Here is a 22,673-nt window from a genome sequence, read left to right as displayed (position 1 = left end):
CAGGCCTACAAAAAAGCCCAGATAGAGGACACAGAGGGAGTATGCCAGCTCACACCTCAGCGCCCATATATCGCAAAAAACGATATATGTACCCAGCGCTGCCTTATCCCACTATTAAGCACCACACTGCGGCCCCCCTCTTAAAAAGCCCCCCCCGTTACTTGGAGAAGCGTGGAGGTCCCCGCAGCGTCTCTATCCCTCAACCGCGTGTTGCAGGGAAAATGGCGCCCGTGAGCTGCAGGACGAAGCTCCGCCCCCTTCTCGGCGCGCTTCGGCCCGCCAAATTCAAAATTGTTTAAAAATGCCGGCGGGGGTCTGTACACGGTGCCGAGGCACCCACAATCTTTGTGCCGCCCTAAGAAGCTCCAGTAACATGCTGCCCAGGGCGCCCCACCCCCCCACTCCCCCCAGCGCCCTGCACCCAGTGAAATACCGTTGGTGATGTGTGTGGGAGCATGGAGCACTGTGCTGTACCTCCCGTCACTGAAGTCTTCTGCCGTCCTGAAGTCTTCTGATCTTCTCATACTCACCCGACTTCTGTCTTCTGGCTTCTGTGAGGGGGGTGACGGCGTGGCTCCGGGAACAAGCAGCTAGGCGCACCAATATATAGTGAAGTGAAGCCGTGCCAGGTGCAGGGAGAATTACCTTCTTTGTCAACCTGGACAGTGCACTGTCTAACATAGGGGGTGACTCCCACTCTTTCCTGTCCTCTGCTGGGGAAGGATAAGCTATCTGAATCCTCTTAGGAATATGAAATTTCTTTTCGGGATTCACCCACATTTCTTCAAAGAGAGTATTTAGCTCGTGGGAAGGAGGGAACGTGACTTTGGATTTCTTTTCTTTACAGAAATATGCCTTCTCCTGAGGTACAGGAGTGGCTTCTGTAACTTCCAACACGTCCCTTGTAGCCACAATCATATATTGTATATTTTTCGCCAATTTATGATCTATTTCTCTGGAGTCACTATTGTCGACACAAAAATCAGTGTCCGTGTCGGTATCAGTATTCATAATATTCGCAAATGGTGTCTTATGTGACCCAGAGGGGCCGCCTGCAGATGGAAGAACAGCACCCTGAAAAATTAATTTTTTTTCAGAGAAACTGCATCCAGTCTGCCTGGGCACATTTCTAAAACTGAGGTCTGGAGGAGGGGCATTGAGGGAGGAGCCAGTTCACACCCATTGAAAAGTCTTAAGAGTGCCCATGGCTCCTGCGGTACCGTCTATACCCCATGGTCATGAAGTGAACCCCAGCATCCTCTAGGACGTATGAGAAATAAACAATAATAATAATAATAATAATAATAATAATACGCTCTCTATGTACGCCGTCTGTGTCACCCCTGTCTGTCTACCCCTCCCCTTTAGAATGTAAGCTCTCACGAGCAGGGCCCTCTTCCCTCATGTGCTTATCCTTTTCTTACTTTAATAATCTTCAGCTGCACCAACTCCAGCAGTCTTCTGCCACCTGATACTTATTCCAGTGTCATCTGCTGATGTAACTATGTTTATTTACCCTGTACTTGTCCTATACTGTCATCAACTGTAAGTTGCTGTTTTCCTGTTTGATTATTTGTTTATGTACTCTGTAATTGGGCGCTGCGGAACCCTTGTGACGCCATATAAATAAAGGATAATGATAATATACCGTACTGTAATGTACTATACATTGCATATAACCGGCCAGTTGCATATTGAAAAGCCGCAGAAACGATTCATGTTAGATGTTCTCTACTACAGAGTGTATCTAACCAACAGGTCAGTACAGGAAAGGGGACATATTTGCAAAACAGACCCTTGCGGCTTATTTACTAGGGACTGTGGCTGTATTAAAGTACTATTTAAATAAACCATATCAAGGAGGCACACATAACAGAGGTACGACGCTCTGTATTCTTTTCCGGAAGAGATGGCAGCCATAGTTGCACCTACATCCAGTGTTAGTAAATGACCCTCTCTCACACATTTGAGCCCCAAATTAAAAAAATATATTTGGTTTGCGGCTGATCAGATGTCAGCAGAGGTAAATGGGAGGAGGGAGCGTTCCTTTGTGAACATATTCAGGTTACACTGTTGGTGGAGTAACACCCTTATACGCATACCTTTCCCAATGTAAAACAATAATAATGAAGACCGGATGATTGGCTCACCCTAATAGGGTACACCACAGCTTCCTTCACCAGCCGCTTCGCAGAGTCAAGCCCGATGATGTCATCCCACCTCACATTGGGGTTCTGCAGGTAAATGTCCTGCAAAAAAAACAGAAGATACCATTCAACAGAATAGGATTCTAGCTGGGGAATTAAACAAAATAAAACTATGGATATTTTCTATTATTACCAATGCTGTGGAGACTGCAGACAAGTTTAGAAAATGAAGTTGCTTGCCAAATTTGCCATATTTCCATGAAAGTCTGTCCCACATACCCAGTCAATAACTTTAAACTGCAGCTATGTATGTTTCAGGGCTGGAAATACCCCATTTATCATCATTTTCCCCTTCTGTGCTTGCTGGCAGAGAGCTCTAGCTGGGGCACAGGCTGGCTTTATATGTATCATTGCGTTATAGGCTGGCATTCTATGTGCGACTGGGGCATTATAAGTGCAATGTGGGTACAGGTGGATATAGAATATTTTAGCTAGTTATATAGTGACGTATAATACCTACAAATGAGAAAGCATCAAATTCGCCAGGACTGCTTCTAACTTTATATGTAACGGTTAATATAAATAAAATACTGTGATTAGGGCGACATGTGCCTGAGAAATGACTATGGCAGCTACCAGTCAGTGGGTGCAGAGATTGAGGATCCAACGTCAGACTATGGGGTATATGCAATTAGCGGCGAATCGCTGCAATTTTTCGGCCGTTTTTTAATTCGACACAATTTGACCGTCGAATTCCGGCAAGTGGGTGCCGGAATTCAACATATTCAATAAAAACCGGATTCGACAGTCCCGCTGTCGAAAAACGGCCGATTTGACGGATTTTGATCCAATTTAAAAAAAACGGAAAAAACCCGAAACAAATGGCGTGGGGTCCCCCCTCCTAAGCATAACCAGCCTCGGGCTCTTCGAGCCGGTCTTGGTTCTAAAAATCCGGGGGGGAAAATGACAGGGGATCCCCCGTATTTTTAAAACCAGCACCGGGCTCTGCGCCTGGTGCTGGTGCAAAAAATACGGGGGACAAAAAGAGTAGGGGTCCCCCGTATTTTTTACACCAGCATCGGGCTCCACTAGCTGGACAGATAATGCCACAGCCGGGGGTCACTTTTATACAGCGCCCTGCGGCCGTGGCATTAAATATCCAACTAGTCACCCCTGGCCGGGGTACCCTGGGGGAGTGGGGACCCCTTCAATCAAGGGGTCCCCCCCCCAGCCACCCAAGGGCCAGGGGTGAAGCCCGAGGCTGTCCCCCCCATCCAAGGGCTGCGGATGGGGGGCTGATAGCCTTGAGAAAATTGTAAGAATATTGTTTTTTTCCAGTAGTACTACAAGTCCCAGCAAGCCTCCCCCGCAAGCTGGTACTTGGAGAACCACAAGTACCAGCATGCGGGAGAAAAACGGGCCCGCTGGTACCTGTAGTTCTACTGGGAAAAAAATACCCAAATAAAAACAGGACACGCACACCTTGAAAGTACAACTTTATTACACACATGTCGACACATACATACTTACCTATGTTCACACGCCGACCTCTGTCCACTTGTCCATGTAGAATCCACGTGTACCTGTGAATAAAATTATACTCACCTCAATCCAGTGTCCAGATTATAATCCACGTACTTGGCAAAAAAAAAAAAAACGAACACCCGGACCAAACGGACTCCCCCAGGGCACCCCGGCCAGGGGTGACTAGTTGGATATTTAATGCCACGGCCGCAGGGCGCTGTATAAAAGTGACCCCCGGCTGTGGCATTATCTGTCCAGCTAGTGGAGCCCGATGCTGGTGTAAAAAATACGGGGGACCCCTACTCTTTTTGTCCCCCGTATTTTATGCACCAGCACCAGGCGCAGAGCCCGGTGCTGGTTTTAAAAATACGGGGGATCCCCTGTCATTTCCCCCCCCCGGATTTTTAGAACCAGGACCGACTCGAAGAGCCCGAGGCTGGTTATGCTTAGGAGGGGGGACCCCACGCCATTTTTTTTTCCGGGATTTTACCATTCCATTTAAAAAAAATAAAAAAAATAAAAAATAATATTTTAAAAAATATATAAATAATACTTGTGCCTCCAAAATAGACAAACCAAGTACCTAATCCCTTCTAATATAAATAGATATGCTATTACCAATAAAAAAAAAACACCAACAAAAACATGTTTTAAAATTTTTTTATTAGATTCCGCCACCAAAGTGTGGCGGATTGAAAATGACGAATTTACTGTCTAAAAGCACTGTTGTCGAATTTCCAAACTTCAATTGAATATACTTTTGTCGAATTGCCGCATTTGTACCATTGCAGAAATGTCGAATTTGACAAATGTCGAATTTCAAAAAGTCGAATTTGGAAAGTCCGTTTTTTTGACGGAAAGTACTGAATTGCATTGTCAAACTTTTTTTGGGCGAAAAAGTCCCGTTTTTCAACAATTTCGGGAATTCGACCGCAATTGCATATACCCCTATGTCACATGCATGTTATTTTATGTGCTACTTCCAATCCCTAAGTGCACACCCAATCTCACCCGGCTTATAACCGCGGCCAGCTCTCTCATCTCGCTGTTGGCTCCAGTAAAGGCAGTGACGGGTTTTAGCAACCGCTCCTGGGAATGACAAGATAGGGCCTGTAATGTCGTTGTAATATGATCTAATACATCAAGCATCACTTACCTTGTTCAATATACCCAGTGTAATCGGAAGGGTCTAGTTATGCAAGATTGTCTTAATTAGTGCTTCAATCGTCTTAAGTCAACCACCTGTGCGCAGACATGGATATCCTTAAAACATGGTCTGCCTGCGTTAACTGGACCGCGTCCCCCCAACGGCGACCACCTCTGCCTGTCAAGCAGGCAGAGTCGATCGCAGCAGCATCTCACTGGGTGCGCACGTGCAGTGAGACCCCCATTGGTGGCTTTGCGAGTCCCTGCGGCTGTGTACAAAGAGGCAGCGTTGTCCGCAGATCAGTTGATTATCAAACTTTTGCGTAGCCCTATGGTGGCACAGCATGGCCGCAGGAAGCGAGACGCGGGAGCCATTGTTACCTAGTATGGGATCGCAGACAGAGGCTGAGCCACACCCTGAAAACATCCGCCACTCCCTGAAACCAAACAGTGCCGGACTGTCAATCTTCTCTGCCTCAGACGCAAGACCATCTGCGCATGTGACTTAGACGAATGCGTAGTCGGCTCATAATCGCTCAACTGCGAAAGCATGGGATCTGCAAACAGCTGTAAAATCAGACTCGTATCCGCAACAAGGTGTAAAAATACCAGTCCTCTTATGTGTACTGAAGGTCTCCTTTTGTGAATACAACTTAAAATGGTGAAAAAATAAATAATTAAATAGCTGACGAGTAAGAGGAAGAATATTTTTGCATCGCAGATTTCTAAGATCGCAATTTGCCGGTGAGAGGTGCCTGTCCGGCCCCCTGGAATTAAGCAGTAGCTCGGTCATTCTGTACTCGTCCAACTTACCGAGGGGTCGGGATTGTAGTTCAGACTGTTCATGGCGATATCGTTCGATGACCCTTTTATGGCATCTTGGATCATGCCGCGAAAGTCAATGATCTGGCCCTGTTGTGTTAAATGAACAAAAGAAAATTACACAAAGATAAGTGAAGTCAACAAAAATCCATTTGATACTCGGTCAAGAACTGGTGTTGAAATAAATAAAATAAAAAAAAATAAGAATTTACTTACCGATAATTCTATTTCTCGTAATCCGTAGTGGATGCTGGGGACTCCGTCAGGACCATGGGGAATAGCGGCTCCGCAGGAGACAGGGCACAAAAGTAAAAGCTTTAGGATCAGGTGGTGTGCACTGGCTCCTCCCCCTATGACCCTCCTCCAAGCCTCAGTTAGGATACTGTGCCCGGACGAGCGTACACAATAAGGAAGGATTTTGAATCCCGGGTAAGACTCATACCAGCCACACCAATCACACTGTACAACCTGTGATCTGAACCCAGTTAACAGCATGATAACAGAGGAGCCTCTGAAAAGATGGCTCACAACAATAATAACCCGATTTTTGTAACAATAACTATGTACAAGTATTGCAGACAATCCGCACTTGGGATGGGCGCCCAGCATCCACTACGGACTACGAGAAATAGAATTATCGGTAAGTAAATTCTTATTTTCTCTGACGTCCTAAGTGGATGCTGGGGACTCCGTCAGGACCATGGGGATTATACCAAAGCTCCCAAACGGGCGGGAGAGTGCGGATGACTCTGCAGCACCGAGTGAGAGAACTCCAGGTCCTCCTCAGCCAGGGTGTGCCCCTGACCAAGTAGCAGCTCGGCAAAGTTGTAAAGCCGAGACCCCTCGGGCAGCCGCCCAAGATGAGCCCACCTTCCTTGTGGAATGGGCATTTACATATTTTGGCTGTGGCAGGCCTGCCACAGAATGTGCAAGCTGAATTGTACTACACATCCAACTAGCAATCGTCTGCTTAGAAGTAAGAGCACCCAGTTTGTTGGGTGCATACAGGATAACAGCAAGTCAGTTTTCCTGACTCCAGCCGTCCTGGAAACCTATATTTTCAGGGCCCTGACAACATCTAGCAACTTGGAGTCCTCCAAGTCGCTAGTATCCGCAGGTACCACAATAAGCTGGTTCAGGTGAAACGCTGACACCACCTTAGGGAGAAACTGGGGACGAGTCCGCAGCTCTGCCCTGTCCGAATGGACAATCAGATATGGGCTTTTGTGAGACAAAGCCGCCAATTCTGACACTCGCCTGGCCGAGGCCAGGGCCAACAGCATGGTCACTTTCCATGTGAGATATTTCAAATCCACAGATTTGAGCAGTTTAAACCAATGTGATTTGAGGAATCCCAGAACTACGTTGAGATCCCACAGTGCCACTGGAGGCACAAAAGGGGGTTGTATATGCAGTACTCCCTTGACAAACTTCTGGACTTCAGGAACTGAAGCCAATTCTTTCTGGAAGAAATTCGACAGGGCCGAAATTTGAACCTTAATGGACCCCAATTTGAGGCACATAGACACTCCTGTTTGCAGGAAATGTAGGAATCGACCGAGTTGAAATTCCTCCGTGGGGGCCTTCCTGGCCTCACACCATGCAACATATTTTCGCCAAATGCGGTGATAATGTTGTGTGGTCACCTCCTTCCTGGCTCTGACCAGGGTAGGGATGACCTCTTCCGGAATGCCTTTTTCCCTTAGGATCCGGCGTTCAACCGCCATGCCGTCAAACGCAGCCGCGGTAAGTCTTGGAACAGACATGATCCTTGCTGAAGCAAGTCCCTTCTTAGTATCTCTTGAAGTTCCGGGTACCAAGTCCTTCTTGGCCAATCCGGAGCCACGAGTATAGTTCTTACTCCTCTCCTTCTTATAATTCTCAGTACCTTGGGTATGAGAGGCAGAGGAGGGAACACATACACCGACTGGTACACCCACGGTGTTACCAGAGCGTCCCAGCTATTGCCTGAGGGTCTCTTGACCTGGCGCAATACCTGTCCAGTTTTTTGTTCAGACGGGACGCCATCATGTCCACCTTTGGTCTTTCCCAACGGTTCACAATCATGTGGAAGACTTCCAGATGAAGTCTCCACTCTCCCGGGTGGAGGTCGTGCCTGGTGAGGAAGTCTGCTTCCCAGTTGTCCACTCCCGGAATGAACACCGCTAACAGTGTTATCACATGATTTTTCGCCCAGCGAAGAATCCTTGCTGCCATTGCCCTCCTGCTTCTTGTGCCGCCCTGTCTGTTTACGTGGGCGACTGCCGTTATGTTGTCCGACTGGATCAGCACCGGTTGACTTTGAAGCAGAGGTCTTCCTAGGCTCAGAGCATTATAAATTGCCCTTAGCTCCAGTATATTTATGTGGAGAGAAGTCTCCAGACTTGACCACACTCCTTGGAAATTTCTTCCCTGTGTGACTGCTCCCCAGCCTCTCAGGCTGGCATCCGTGGTCACCAGGACCCAGTCCTGAATGCCGAATCTGCTGCCCTCTAGTAGATGAGCACTCTGCAGCCACCACAGAAGAGACACCCTTGTCCTTGGAGACAGGATTATCCGCTGATGCATCTGAAGATGCGATCCGGACCATTCGTCCAGCAGATCCCACTGAAAAATTCTTTCGTGAAATCTGCCGAATGGAATCGCTTCGTAAGAAGCCACCATTTTTCCCAGGACTCCTGTGCATTGATGCACTGACACTTGGTCTGGTTCTAGGAGGTTCCTAACTAGCTCGGATAACTCCCAGGCTTTCTCCTCCGGGAGAAACACCTTTTTCTGGACTGTGTCCAGAATCATCCCTAGTAACAGCAGACGTGTCGTCGGAATCAGCTGCGATTTTGGAATATTTAGAATCCACCCGTGCTGTCGTAGAACTACTTGAGATAGTGCTACTCCGACCTCCAACTGTTCTCTGGACCTTGCCCTTATCAGGAGATCGTCCAAGTAAGGGATAATTAAGACGCCTTTTCTTTGAAGAAGAATCATTTCGGCCATTACCTTGGTAAAGACCCGGGGTGCCGTGGACAATCCAAACGGCAGCGTCTGAAACTGATAGTGACAGTTCTGTACCACGAACCTGAGGTACCCTTGGTGAGAAGGGCAATTTGGGACATGGAGGTAAGCATCCTTGATGTCCAGGGACACCATATAGTCCCCTTCTTCCTGGTTCGCTATCACTGCTCTGAGTGACTCCATCTTGATTTGAACCTTTGTATGTAAGTGTTCAAAGATTTCAGATTTAGAATAGGTCTCACCGAGCCGTCTGGCTTCAGTACCACAAATAGTGTGGAATAATACCCTTTTCCTTGTTGTAGGAGGGGTACTTTGATTATCACCTGCTGGGAATACAGCTTGTGAATTGTTTCCAATAATGCCTCCCTGTCAGAGGGAGACGTTGGTAAAGCAGATTTCAGGAACCTGCGAGGGGGAGACGTCTCGAATTTCCAATCTGTACCCCTGGGATACTACTTGTAGGATCCAGGGGTCCACTTGCGAGTGAGCCCACTGCGCGCTGAAACTCTTGAGACGACCCCCCCCACCGCACCTGAGTCCGCTTGTACGGCCCCAGCGTCATGCTGAGGACTTGGCAGAAGCGGTGGAGGGCTTCTGTTCCTGGGAAGGGGCTGCCTGCTGCAGTCTTCTTCCGTTCCTCTACCCCTGGGCAGATATGACTGGCCTTTTGCCCGCTTGCCCTTATGGGGACGAAAGGACTGAGGCTGAAAGACGGTGTCTTTTTCTGCTGAGATGTGACTTGGGGTAAAAAGGTGGATTTTCCAGCTGTTGCCGTGGCCACCAGGTCCGATGGACCGACCCCAAATAACTCCTCCCCTTTATACGGCAATACTTCCATGTGCCGTTTGGAATCTGCATCACCTGACCACTGTCGTGTCCATAAACATCTTCTGGCAGACATGGACATCGCACTTACTCATGATGCCAGAGTGCAAATATCCCTCTGTGCATCTCGTATATATAGAAATGCTCTATAGTCAATAAAATACTGTCCCTGTCAAGGGTATCAATATTTTCAGTCAGGGAATCCGACCAAGCCACCCCAGCGCTGCACATCCAGGCTGAGGCGATCGCTGGTCGCAGTATAACACCAGTATGTGTGTATATACTTTTTAGGATATTTTCCAGCCTCCTATTAGCTGGCTCCTTGAGGGCGGCCGTATCTGGAGACGGTAACGCCACTTGTTTTGATAAGCGTGTGAGCGCCTTTAATTTTCTATCGGGGGAAACCCACGCATCATCACACACTTCAATTAATTTATCTGATTCAGGAAAAACTACAGGCAGTTTTTTCACACTACACATAATACCCTTTTTTGTGGTACTTGTAGTATCAGAAATATGTAACACCTCCTTCATTGCCCTTAACATGTAACGTGTGGCCCTAATGGAAAATACGTTTGTTTTTTCACCGTCGACACTGGAGTCAGTGTCCGTGTCTGTGTCTGTGTCGACCGACTGAGGTAATGGGCGTTTTAAAGCCCCTGACGGTGTTTGAGACGCCTGGACAGGTACTAATTGGTTTGCCGGCCGTCTCATGTCGTCAACCGACCTTGCAGCTTGTTGACATTATCACGTAATTCCCTAAATAAGCCATCCATTCCGGTGTCGACTCCCTAGAGAGTGACATCACCATTACAGGCAATTGCTCCGTCTCCTCACCAACATCGTCCTCATACATGTCGACACACACGTACCGACACACAGCACACACACAGGGAATGCTCTGATAGAGGACAGGACCCCACTAGCCCTTTGGGGAGACAGAGGGAGAGTTTGCCAGCACACACCAAAACGCTATAATTTTACAGGGACAACCTTATATAAGTGTTTTCCCTTATAGCATCTTAATATGTAATAATATCGCCACAAAAATGCCCCCCCTCTCTGTTTTAACCCTGTTTCTGTAGTGCAGTGCAGGGGAGAGCCTGGGAGCCTTCCCACCAGCATTTCTGTGAGGAAAAATGGCGCTGTGTGCTGAGGAGAATAGGCCCCGCCCCCTTTTCGGCGGGCTTCTTCTCCCGTTTTTCTGACAACCTGGCAGGGGTTAAATACATCCATATAGCCCCAGGGGCTATATGTGATGTATTTTTAGCCAGAATAGGTACTTTCATTGCTGCCCAGGGCGCCCCCCCAAGCGCCCTGCACCCTCAGTGACCGTTGGTGTGAAGTGTGCTGAGAGCAATGGCGCACAGCTGCAGTGCTGTGCGCTACCTTAAGAAGACTGGGAAGTCTTCAGCCGCCGATTTCTGGACCTCTTCTCTCTTCAGCATCTGCAAGGGGGTCGGCGGCGCGGCTCCGGTGACCCATCCAGGCTGTACCTGTGATCGTCCCTCTGGAGCTAATGTCCAGTAGCCTAAGAAGCCAATCCATCCTGCACGCAGGTGAGTTCACTCCTTCTCCCCTAAGTCCCTCGATGCAGTGAGCCTGTTGCCAGCAGGACTCACTGAAAATAAAAAACCTAACAAAACTTTTACTCTAAGCAGCTCTTTAGGAGAGCCACCTAGATTGCACCCTGCTCGGCCGGGCACAAAGATCTAACTGAGGCTTGGAGGAGGGTCATAGGGGGAGGAGCCAGTGCACACCACCTGATCCTAAAGCTTTTACTTTTGTGCCCTGTCTCCTGCGGAGCCGCTATTCCCCATGGTCCTGACGGAGTCCCCAGCATCCACTTAGGACGTCAGAGAAATTAATATATATATATATATATATATATATATATATATATATAAATAATCAGCTGTAAGGATATGATAGAATCTGAAAATATTGTTTATTTCATTATAAATGCCTCTATTGCTAGAGTGGGCTGGGGGAAGGGTGGTGCTGGGGGAAGGGTGCGGCTGGGGGAAGGGTGGTGCTGGGGGAAGGGTGGGGCGGGGGTGTTATCGTGCAGCTTTCTAATTATTTTCTTATTGCTCTTCAAGTGCGATATATTCACCCTGGAGCGGATGTCCGTCTAATGGGCCATTTCTCCCTCTCCTGACCAGTGCTGAGTGAGACTGGACAAGGCTGTTGTCTGCTTCCCATGTTATTTGCTCTCTGCACGGAGCCTCTCTGCATTGGTGACTGCGCTATACATCATCCGCCCGATATCAGTGGAGTGACTGCAGGAGGCCATGAATATAGACACAGGTGACATCGTGTTAATGATTACACCCTTCCCTGCCTTATATTCTGATCTGGAGAACATTTGCAACCTGAAAACCTGCTGAACTCAATCTTAAGGGGGGTACTCACGGAGCAATAATGTAAGCAATCTGACTAGATTGCTTATATTTTCAGCAAGATCTCTCCGTGTGTACCCCCCACAGCGTTAGCGATGCTCGGCCCCGCGCATCGCTATCGCTGCTGCTACATTGAGCCTGCTCAATCTAGCAGGTCGCTCATTTCATGCGCTGGGTGAAATGAGCGTGCCCCCCCCCCCCCCCCCCCCCCCCCCATACGCTCAGCACACATCTCTCCCCAGATCTGCCCCGTGAGTACTGGCCTATACTCTCATCCCTAAAATCCTGAATTTGCATCCTGCAATTTCAGAGACCACGGGAAGCACAAGGACCTATACTGATCAATGAGGCAGATGTATTAACCTGGAGAAGTGATAAAGCAGTGATAAGTGCAAGGTGATAACGCACCAGCCAATCATTACAGATTTGAAAAATGAGAGGAGCTGATTGGCTGCTGCATTATCACCTTCTACTTATCACTGCTTTATCCATTCTCCAGGCTTAATACATCTGCCCCATTATGTGGTTTTATTTCTCCGTAAACTGAGATACTGTCATCCCCTTTTTCCTTGTATTACTGTATTTTATTATGTTCTTAATTTTTTTTAATTAAGTACTTAAGTTGCAACTTTTACTAAACTTTGATTAAATAATAAAAAACAAACAAACATGCATGGTAAATCTACCGTAGTCTGTTTCAGTATTAGTTTGTTGTGGGCAGTTTTGTATCTTACTCACCCTCCTTTGTGGGCCGCTTTGTCCTTTGTTTATTGCGGACACATTTAGTCCAAATTCGGAGACCTCGGGGGGGCTGTTGCACCCATTCTCCTGCAAAATAGAACAGAAAGGTGACAACACACAAGTGGGGGAGCAATGCAGCGCAATGGGAGGGATCTGCCTTTCCGGAATGGCGAATCACGCCCATCTATATGACAAAGTTTTTCCTTGCACGCCATATGAGCAGGAAGACTTGAGATCCCAGCGTTACCGTAAGTGGGCCGATAATGTAGACAGCCGGGCATCGTGGACATACCCTGCCGCACGGCGCCAAGAACTTAATTCCCCCCAGAGTGAAGAATAAATGAGATACTTTTTCCTTGCTCTTCTGTATCCGTTTCATCCTACATCATCTCGTGTAGTACTATTTTGTCACAGCAGGGACCATTATATAAGATAGATATACCACACTTGGGTGTGGGGTCACGCTATGCAGTACGCACGCCTTGGGTGGTTGCACACACTCGGCCGTCGGCGTCATATATAGCTGAGCTTGAATAAGAATCACACGGATTAAAAAAGTTGCTGTTTGCACAATAAATGGTTTATTGCATCTAATCTTAACTAATTAATCCTTATTAAGATTAATGGACTCTAGCACCCAAACTTTTATTATTATTATTATTATTATTATTATATTATATTTTGGTGACTGGACACATAATCTATCAATCTATTGGTGTGTACACACGGCGCAATGCGCCGTAAGCCCGACATTGACTATTTGATGGGGCCGGAGCATGGCCCCGCTGATATAGTCAATGTTGGGCTGACTGCACAGTCTATTTTTCCTTGCGATGCCGATCCCGTGAGACCGCACATCGCCATCGGAAGGACTATACACACACGGTGCGACATGCACTACATTTTCTTACGATTTTAACTATATAGTCAAAATCGTAAGAAAAATTGCACCGTAAGTACACGGCTTATGGGGGTCATCCCCAGTTGATCGTAGCTGTGCTAAATTTAGCACAGCTACGATCATTCACACTGACATGCGGGGGGACGCCCAGCACAGGGCTAGTCCGCCCCGCATGTCCGTGCCGCCCCCCCCCCCCCCCCCAAAAAAAAAAAGTGCAAAGGCATCGCACAGCGGCGATGCCTTTGCACTTCAAGAGTAGCTCCCGACCAGCGCAGCTTTAGCGCGCTGGCCGGGAGCTACTCGTCACTCCCCGGCCCACAGCGGCTGCGTGTAACATCACGCAGCCGCCGCGGACCCCCCCCCCCCCCCCCCCCAACGGTCCGGCCATGCCTGCGTTGGCCGGACAGCGCCCCCTAAACGGCGGCTTAACGCCGCCGTCCAGCCCCCTCAGAGGCGATTGCTAGGCAACGACGGCTGCCATGTGCCGGCGCACTGCGGCGCATGCGCAGTTCCGACCCGATCGCTGCGAGGAACCGCAGCGAGCAATCAGGTCGGAATGACCCTCTATGTCCGAGCGGAGCCGGGTGCTGCAGCTAGCTGCTAAATAAATACAGCATTTGTCATCAAAGAGTGCGTGCGGCCCTGTATGAATGAAGGGGGATTTTTAGTGTACCGACATGGTCAAAAAACCAACATTTAGAATATCGACACGGTCAAAATACTGACATTTAAAATGTCGACAAGTCAAAAAGTCGACATGTTTTTAAATAATTTTTTTTCTCCAAAAATTGGTGTGTATGGCGAGATAGGGCATGGACACCATATAAGTGTACCGCGTCCCCTCGTATGGCTCGCCGTGCTTCAGGCACGGTGCCTTGCAGCGCTCGGCACACTATTATATTCCCCCCTTCATGTCCACTGGGATGGTAAAGTATGAACAAGTCGGTTTCAATTAAAAAAAAAAATCATGAAAAACTCATGTTGATTTTGTGACCTGTCGGCATTTTAAATGTCAGTATTTTGACGGTGTCGACATTTCTAATGTCGGTATTTTGACCATGTCGGTACTCTGACCATCAGTCGATGGTTGTCGGTATTTTGATTGTAGGTAAATTGACTGCATCCCTGCAATACATGTGCAAAATGTTCAGGTCAGGCCGCTGCATCGCCACCTTCTGGTCATAAATGGGATCTTACATATGATGTCTGTCATGTAGGCTCTGACCAATGTACAGGGTGGAGAGGGGTAACTATGGCTCCCCAGGATCATCCTGCAGCCCTGAGCATCATGTAACATCTGCTTTTATATTCCCTCACCTTAGTGGTTATTTCCCTGTTTCCTGCCCTCTCTGGTGTCTTGGGGTGTGTCCGCGACGCTGGGCGCTGCACGATATTATGATTGGTGATTCTTGGAAGTCCCTGAGAAGAGTTACTTGCCGTTCTGGGGAAAAGATGTATACATATATAAAAACACATATGTGCACAATGCAAATATTAGAAGCTGCTAGTAATTATTAATATTAAAAAAAAAATTGGTAGAATGAACTTCACTTCATATAAAAGTGTTTAACACCACGATTTTCCCAAACTAGTTTGAAAGCTCACAACATTAATCTATGCTGCAGGGGAACCTTGGTTGTGCCACTATATAACTCTCAGTCTGCAGCTTCCTGCTGCCTCCATTCCCCTCCTCACATCATGTCACTGCCCCTGTCACATGTAGCCCTGTCCTCACTGACTCATCACTCACCTGCTTATATACTCTGTGCTGCTAGGGTAGCCTGCTCCTTCCACTATATAACTCTCAGTCTGTGGCTTCCTGCTGCCTCCATTCCCCTCCTCACACCACGTCACTGCCCCTGTCACATGCAGCCCTGTCCTCACTGACACATCACTCATCTCCTGATATACTCTGTGCTGCAGGGGACCCTGCTCCTTCAACTATATAACTCTGTCTGTGGCTTCCTGCTGCCTCCATTCCCCTCCTCACATCATGTCACTGCCCCCGTCACATGCAGCCCTATCCACACTGACACATCACTCCTCTCCTGATATACTCTGTGCTGCTGGGGACCCAGCTCCTCCCTCTATATAACCCTCAGTCTGTGGCTTCCTGCTGCCTCCATTCCCTGCCTCACATCATGTCACTGCCCCTGTCACATGCAGCCCTGTCCTTTGGTTAAGAACTTGAGGCCATAAGTGTTAAGTTATTCAGCAGTTAGAGGGTTTGCTGTACAACACAGGATCCAACTTGATCCTTAGGACCCCGCACAGTGCATGTGTCCCAGGTCTTTGCAAGCGAGCTCTGCTAGATGGCGTGGAGAGAGTATTAAGAAGCCTGCTTACCTTCTCAGTTTTCCTCCACTTCGAGGCTTTGAGTGCAGTTTGCCGTCTATGAAAATTAAAAAAAAATTAAAAAAGTTTCAGACTCAATTTACATAGAAAGCGGAAAGTCAGATAAATGTTATTTAAAGAGCCAAGGCTGTTATCGCAGTACAATAATACGTCTGGCCAGAATGATCAAAAAGTTATCCGTATGATAGTTCTACACTGTCTACTTAGACGGTCAATAGGTCGATTCCATATGGTCAACGGAACGTCAACCGTATGGCTGACACACAAATTGTCGACACATTTCTTTTGGGGGGGGGTTCACGTTTCCCTAACATCTGCTTGATTTACTATCAACGTAGACTATGATTGGGAATAGTAACCTGTGGTGAGCGCAGCGGTACCGGTGAGAGCGCGGTGAACGAATCGAACCCGCCAGGGTCTACGTCACTACTGATTGCGGTCACAGAACATGAAATATACAAGCAAAAAATACAAAAAAAACTTGTCAGTAGAATCAGGTGCGTTCTGCGTCTCGTCACGTAACACAGCAAATCACCCAACCACATATTAGCGTTCATCTGTACACACCGGGCGAGAAAACCAAAGCGCTTTCTCCCCGGGCTGCGAGGAACGCAGCGCAGATTGGCACTTTCATGGCTTTTATTGCCTAACTTGAACTTAACGGATACAAGCTGATTGCTCATTGGTTGCTGTAGGTCAGAGCCAATATTGCAATTGAATAGGTTAGTAAATAAGCTTCTCTAATTTCCTTTACTAAAGACATTTTTTGCCATCAATCAGAAAAGCAAATTTTTTATTAACAATTTTCGTAATTAAAAGGGAACAGTAGTGGTCATTCTGAGTTGTTCGCTCGCAAGCTGCTTTTAGCAGCTTTGCACACGCTAAGCCGCCGCCTACTGGGAGTGAATCTTAGCTTCTTAAAATTGCAAACGAAAGATTCGCAATGTTGCGATAAGACATCTCTGTGCAGTTTCTGAGTAACTCGAGACTTACTTGGCATCTGCGATCAGTTCAGTGCTTGTCGTTCCTGGTTTGACGTCACAAACACACCCAGCGTTCGCCCAGACACTCCCCCGTTTCTCCAGCCACTCCTGCGTTTTTTCCAGAAACGGTAGCGTTTATTCACACGCACCCATAATACGGCCGTTAACGCCCAGAAACACCCACTTCCTGTCAATCACATTACGATCACCAGAACGAAGAAAAAACCTCGTAATGCCGTGAGTAAAATACCTAACTGCATAGCAAATTTACTTGGCGCAGTCGCAGTGCGAACATTGCGCATGCGCAGTTAGCGGAAAATCGCTGCGATGCAAAGAAAATTACAGAGCGAACAACTCGGAATGACCACCAGTGATTCATTCAATTAACCAGTAAATCAGACTTTCTATAGTTAGCTGTAAACTAAAACTAAATTATGGGGGAGATTTATCAAGGCTCTGAGATAAAGTGGGGAGAGATCATGTACCCACCAATCAGCCTCTGCCAGTTTACAGGCTGTGTTTGAAACATTAGACTTAGGAGCTGATTGGTGGATACTTTCTCTCTCTCCAAGGTTTGATAACTCTCCCCCTGTGTTCCTTTACTTTAGATAACGCACATCATTTCCCTGTCACAATGCCTCCTCTAGGAAAGGACATGGCTGCGTCATTTTGGGTTCTTGTCTATGGGGGTCATTCCGAGTTGATCGCTCGCTAGCAGTTTTTGGCAGCCGTGCAAACGCTATGCCGCCGCCCACTGGGAGTGTATTTTAGCTTAGCAGAAATGTGAATGAAAGGATCGCAGAGCGGCTTCAAAATCATTTTGTGCAGTTTCAGAGTAGCTTCAGACCTACTCAGCGCTTGCGATGACTTCAGACTGTTCAGTTCCTGTTTTGACGTCACGAACACGCCCTGCGCTCGCCCAGCCACGCCTTCGTTTTTCCTGGCACGCCTGCGTTTTCCCAAACACACCCTGAAAATGGTCAGTTGACACTCAGAAACGCCCACTTCATGTCAATCACTCTGCGGCCAGCAGTGAGACTGAAAAGCTTCGCTAGACCTTGCGTGAATCTACATCGGCCATTGTGAAAGTACGTCACGCGTGCGCATTGTGCAGCATACACATGCGCAGAAGTGCCTTTTTTTTGCATCATTTTCTGCTAGCGATCAACTCGGAATGACCCCCTATGTCACAATGAGTTTCTCTTTCTTTTTTAATGTAACCACTTAACTGACGATTTTTCCCTTCAAAACTGTTAATAACATTGTTTTGTTTTTGTTTTTTGAAAATAAGTTTTATTGGTTTTTGTGTTAAGAAAAACAGATGCATAAACATTAGACAATATTTGTGGATCAACATAGGAGGTGCATAAAATTGAGGCGATAGAAAGACATAACAGCACAGGTCGTAGTGATCCTATTCATCAAATAACAAAGAAAGGTAATTGAAGCTACTATACAGCTACAGAAAGAACAAAACGTGAAAGGAGGAAAGAGGAAGTAAGAGCAAGAAAGAGGGGAGGGAGGGTGGGAACGTCGGCCAGACAAAGTTGGTCACTAGATCGAATTCTGCCATCTGTATAGAAAGTGGATCAGATGGTTGTCAATGGCGATTCAGCATTAAAGTGCGTTGTCCATGGCGTCCAAGTGCGCATAAAGGTGACTGATGTGTCATGAAGGGCAGCGGTGATGCGTTCCAGCTTGTATGTGGTCCATATAGCATTAATAGTGGCGGGAAGAGTAGGGGGAGAGGTGGATTTCCAATTTGCTGCTATTTGGCATTTGGCCGTATTTAAAATGTGCTTAATAAGTTTTAATAGATGGCTCGACGTGTCTGGGACTGGGCGCAAAAGTAGAAAGTAAAATGGTGTGTCCGGAATAACCACATCGGTGATTTCTAATATTAGTTTATGAATTTGACGCCAGTAGCGGCGGGCAATAATAACATTGTTTTTTAACATTTATTTTATTTAATAAAGTTTAAAAAGTATTTTTCTAAATATTTAAACATTATATTATGCACATCTGCAGAACGGATCTCCTCATCAAAATCGGGGGGACAGGGTGGGTTGGCGAAGTCGCATGAGATCTGACCATGCCAGTTAAGTGGTGTCCCCAACCCCAGGTAACTGCTGGATACGGCACATGGGGAAGTATTGTTCAGCTTCAGGCACACTGGGACAAGGAGCCCACAGGTAAGTCATGCTGCATTCAGATCGCAAATGCCGGATCCTACCCGGTAAGAGAAACGTGTACTTACCGGGTGGGATCCGGCATTTGCGCTCCGTTGCTGGCTTTCCGACCCGGCAATATACCGGGTCGGTTGCCATAGCAGCGGAGGGCGCAGCAGCAGCAGGGGCGGGGGTGGAGGCGGCGCTGGGAGATGAGCTCATCTCCTGCGCCGCCTCTCCCTATGCTGTGAATGGGAGCCATGTTGCATCGGAACAGCTCCCATTCACACTGCGCCTGACCCGGTAATCAACCCGGTAATAACCCTTTTTACCGGGTTGAATTACCGGGTCAGGCGACCCGCTAATTCTGAAAAGGAGCTTTCACATCGCACACTGACCCGTTTCGACATGGCAATATGCCGTGTCGGTACCGGGTTTTCAGTGCGATGTGAAAGGGGTATCAGTGGGACAGTCCCCTGCGCTCTGCTGAAATCAGGACAATTAGGAGGCAATGCACACACTAGCCACAGGGGGAGCTCTGGGTAGAGTGGGGATATGGATCCGTCACGTACCATTATCTGCAGCCTTCTTGGTGATCTTAGGGTATCTCTGGAACTTGATATAGTAATAACTCTCATACTCCATTAGGATGGTTTCCAGGTCAATGTTGTCACAAACTTCCAAGCGCCTCAGGTTTAGTTTGGATTCCGCTTCCAGGACATTTGCGGTGTCCACGTAACTGGAGGATAAAATGGACGTAACATCATACGTGAGGCCACAGGAGAGGTTAGGGGTCACTGTAACATAAGGCACGTTACCATACAGATGTAACTGTATCATAGGTATCAGTGTAACATAAGGCACATTACCATAGAGATGTAACTGTATCATAGGTATCAGTGTAACATAAGGAACATTACCATAGAGATGTAACTGTATCATAGGTATCAGTGTAACATAAGGCACATTACCATAGAGATGTAACTGTATCATAGGTATCAGTGTAACATAAGGCACATTACCATAGAGATGTAACTGTATCATAGGTATCAGTGTAACATAAGGTACATTACCATAGAGATGTAACTGTATCATAGGTATCAGTGTAACATAAGGCACATTACCATAGAGATGTAACTGTATCATAGGTATCAGTGTAACATAAGGCACGTTATCATAGAGATGTAACTGTATCATAGGTATCAGTGTAACATAAGGCACATTACCATAGAGATGTAACTGTATCATAGGTATCAGTGTAACATAAGGCACATTACCATAGAGATGTAACTGTATCATAGGTATCAGTGTAACATTAGGCACATTACCATAGAGATGTAACTGTATCATAGGTATCAGTGTAACATTAGGCACATTACCATAGAGATGTAACTGTATCATAGGTATCAGTGTAACATAAGGCACATTACCATAGAGATGTAACTGTATCATAGGTATCAGTGTAACATTAGGCACATTACCATAGAGATGTAACTGTACCATAGGTATCAGTGTAACATTAGGCACATTACCATAGAGATGTAACTGTACCATAGGTATCAGTGTAACATTAGGCACATTACCATAGAGATGTAACTGTACCATAGGTATCAGTGTAACATTAGGCACATTACCATAGAGATGTAACTGTATCATAGGTATCAGTGTAACATTAGGCACGTGGGTGCTGCCCTATCACAGAGCAATCTCCTCCCACCACTCTCCTGCTAGCTGCGCCAGTGTATGCCTTTCCCTTAGTACATACGTGGCAGCTTCCAATCTCACACACGGAGGCTACAGAACGGACAGATGCAGTATAACTACAACTAGTAATATACAGTGAGGGGAAGATTCCGCAGGGACTCCATCGAGTTCCAACATAACCGGCATTAGTTATTGTTATCTTGTTCCATAATAATAGTGTAATAATAGTTCTGCTATACTGTAGTTAGTGGAGGGGAATAAAAGCAGCCACGGGCTGGCCACAACATGCACCACTATTTCACTCCTTTATAGTGATTCGGTGCCGCAGTAAATAAGACAGGGAAGATCATAGAAAAGTACAATATACCCGCTATGTGGGGCAAAAGACCCACCCCCTAGCCACAATACGAGCCTCGTACTATCCCCCTTGGGACCCGGAACCATAAACAAATGGCACCATCCCACCTTGAGCGGTAACTTCAGACTATCTCCACAGGGCAGTCTTCTGGACCGGCACTATGCAAAGCCAGGTCAATGATCATTTACCAGAACACTGGCTGGTATTTATATATCAGGAAGAGTGTACTTACCCCTCCTGCATTATATAATCATGCCTGGCGCTCATATATCAGCTCGTGGTACAGGAAGAGTGTACTTACCTCTCCTGTATTATATAATCATGCCTGGTACTCATATCAGATCACAGTACAGGAAGAGTGTACTTACCCCTCCTGTATTATATAGTCATGCCTGGTACTCATATCAGATCACAGTACAGGAAGAGTGTACTTACCCCTCCTGTATCTTCTGTATCATATAATCATGCCTGGCGCTCATATATCAGCTCGTGGTGCAGGAAGAGTGTACTTACCCCTCCTGTATTATATACTCACATCTGGTACTCATATATCAGCTCGTGGTGCAGGAAGAATGTACTTACCCCTCCTGTATTATATACTCACATCTGGTACTCATATCAGAACACAGTACAGGAAGAGTGTACTTACCCCTCCTGTATCTTCTGTATCATATAATCATGCCTGGTGCTCCTATATCAGCTTGTGGTACAGGAAGAGTGTACTTACCCCTCCTGTATTATATGATCATGCCTGGTACTCATATATCAGACTACAGTACAGGAAAAGTGTACTTACCCCATCTGTATTATATACTCATATCTGGTACTCGCATATCAGAAAACAGTACAGGAAGAGTGTACTTACCCCTCCTGTATTATGGGGGTAATTCCAAGTTGATCGCAGCAGGACATTTTTTAGCAGTTGGGCAAAACCATGTGCACTGCAGGGGAGGCAGATATAACATGTGCATAGAGAGATAGATTTGGGTGTGGTGAGTTCAATCTGCAATCTAAATTGCAGTGTAAAAATAAAGCAGCCAGTATTTACCCTGCACAGAAACAAAATAACCCACCCAAATCTAACTCTTTCTGCACATGTTATATCTGCCCCACCTGCAGTGCACATGGTTTTGCCCAACTGCTAAAAAATTTCCTGCTGCGATCATCTTGGAATTACCCCCTATATATTCACATCTGGTAATCATATATCAGACTACAGTGCAGGAGAAGTGTACTTACCCCTCCTGTATTATATACTCATATATGGTACTCACATATCAGAAAACAGTACAGGAAGAGTGTACTTACCCCTCCGTATTATATACTCACATCGTGTACTCATATATCAGACCACACTACAAGAAGAGTGTACTTCCCCCTACTGTATTATATAATCATGCCTGGTACTCATACTGGAAGAGTGTACTTACCCATCCTGTATTATATAATTACTAGCATTTGCCCAAAGCTTTGCTCATGTGGATGTCTATTATTGCTCAGGGAACTCATTTTACAAAGACAGCAGTGCCATCTAATATTATGACGTGTATTTTATATTGTACACAGCGACAGCTCCTACCTATTT

The 22,673-nt window shown here is 46.7% G+C and overlaps 1 protein-coding gene across 2 annotated transcripts in view; it reads right to left on the bottom strand.

The window, feature by feature from the left end:
• KATNAL2 (katanin catalytic subunit A1 like 2) overlaps positions 1-22,673 on the bottom strand; it is a 103,216-nt gene that overhangs the window by 40,899 nt on the left and 39,644 nt on the right. For both annotated transcript variants that reach the window (XM_063958625.1, XM_063958632.1), the window contains exons 3-9: positions 19,599-19,765; positions 15,867-15,912; positions 14,838-14,961; positions 12,617-12,706; positions 5,631-5,729; positions 4,683-4,760; positions 2,151-2,249 (exon numbers count right to left, since the gene is read on the bottom strand). In XM_063958625.1, coding sequence (XP_063814695.1) covers positions 2,151-2,249; positions 4,683-4,760; positions 5,631-5,729; positions 12,617-12,706; positions 14,838-14,961; positions 15,867-15,912; positions 19,599-19,765 — 703 coding nt within the window. The remainder of the gene's footprint in view (positions 1-2,150; positions 2,250-4,682; positions 4,761-5,630; positions 5,730-12,616; positions 12,707-14,837; positions 14,962-15,866; positions 15,913-19,598; positions 19,766-22,673) is intronic.

This window comes from Pseudophryne corroboree, chromosome 1 (assembly GCF_028390025.1).
Source record: "Pseudophryne corroboree isolate aPseCor3 chromosome 1, aPseCor3.hap2, whole genome shotgun sequence".
Classification (NCBI taxonomy): domain Eukaryota; kingdom Metazoa; phylum Chordata; class Amphibia; order Anura; family Myobatrachidae; genus Pseudophryne; species Pseudophryne corroboree.
Note: the sequence above shows the minus strand (reverse complement) of the source record. Positions and strands in the feature narration are given on the sequence as shown.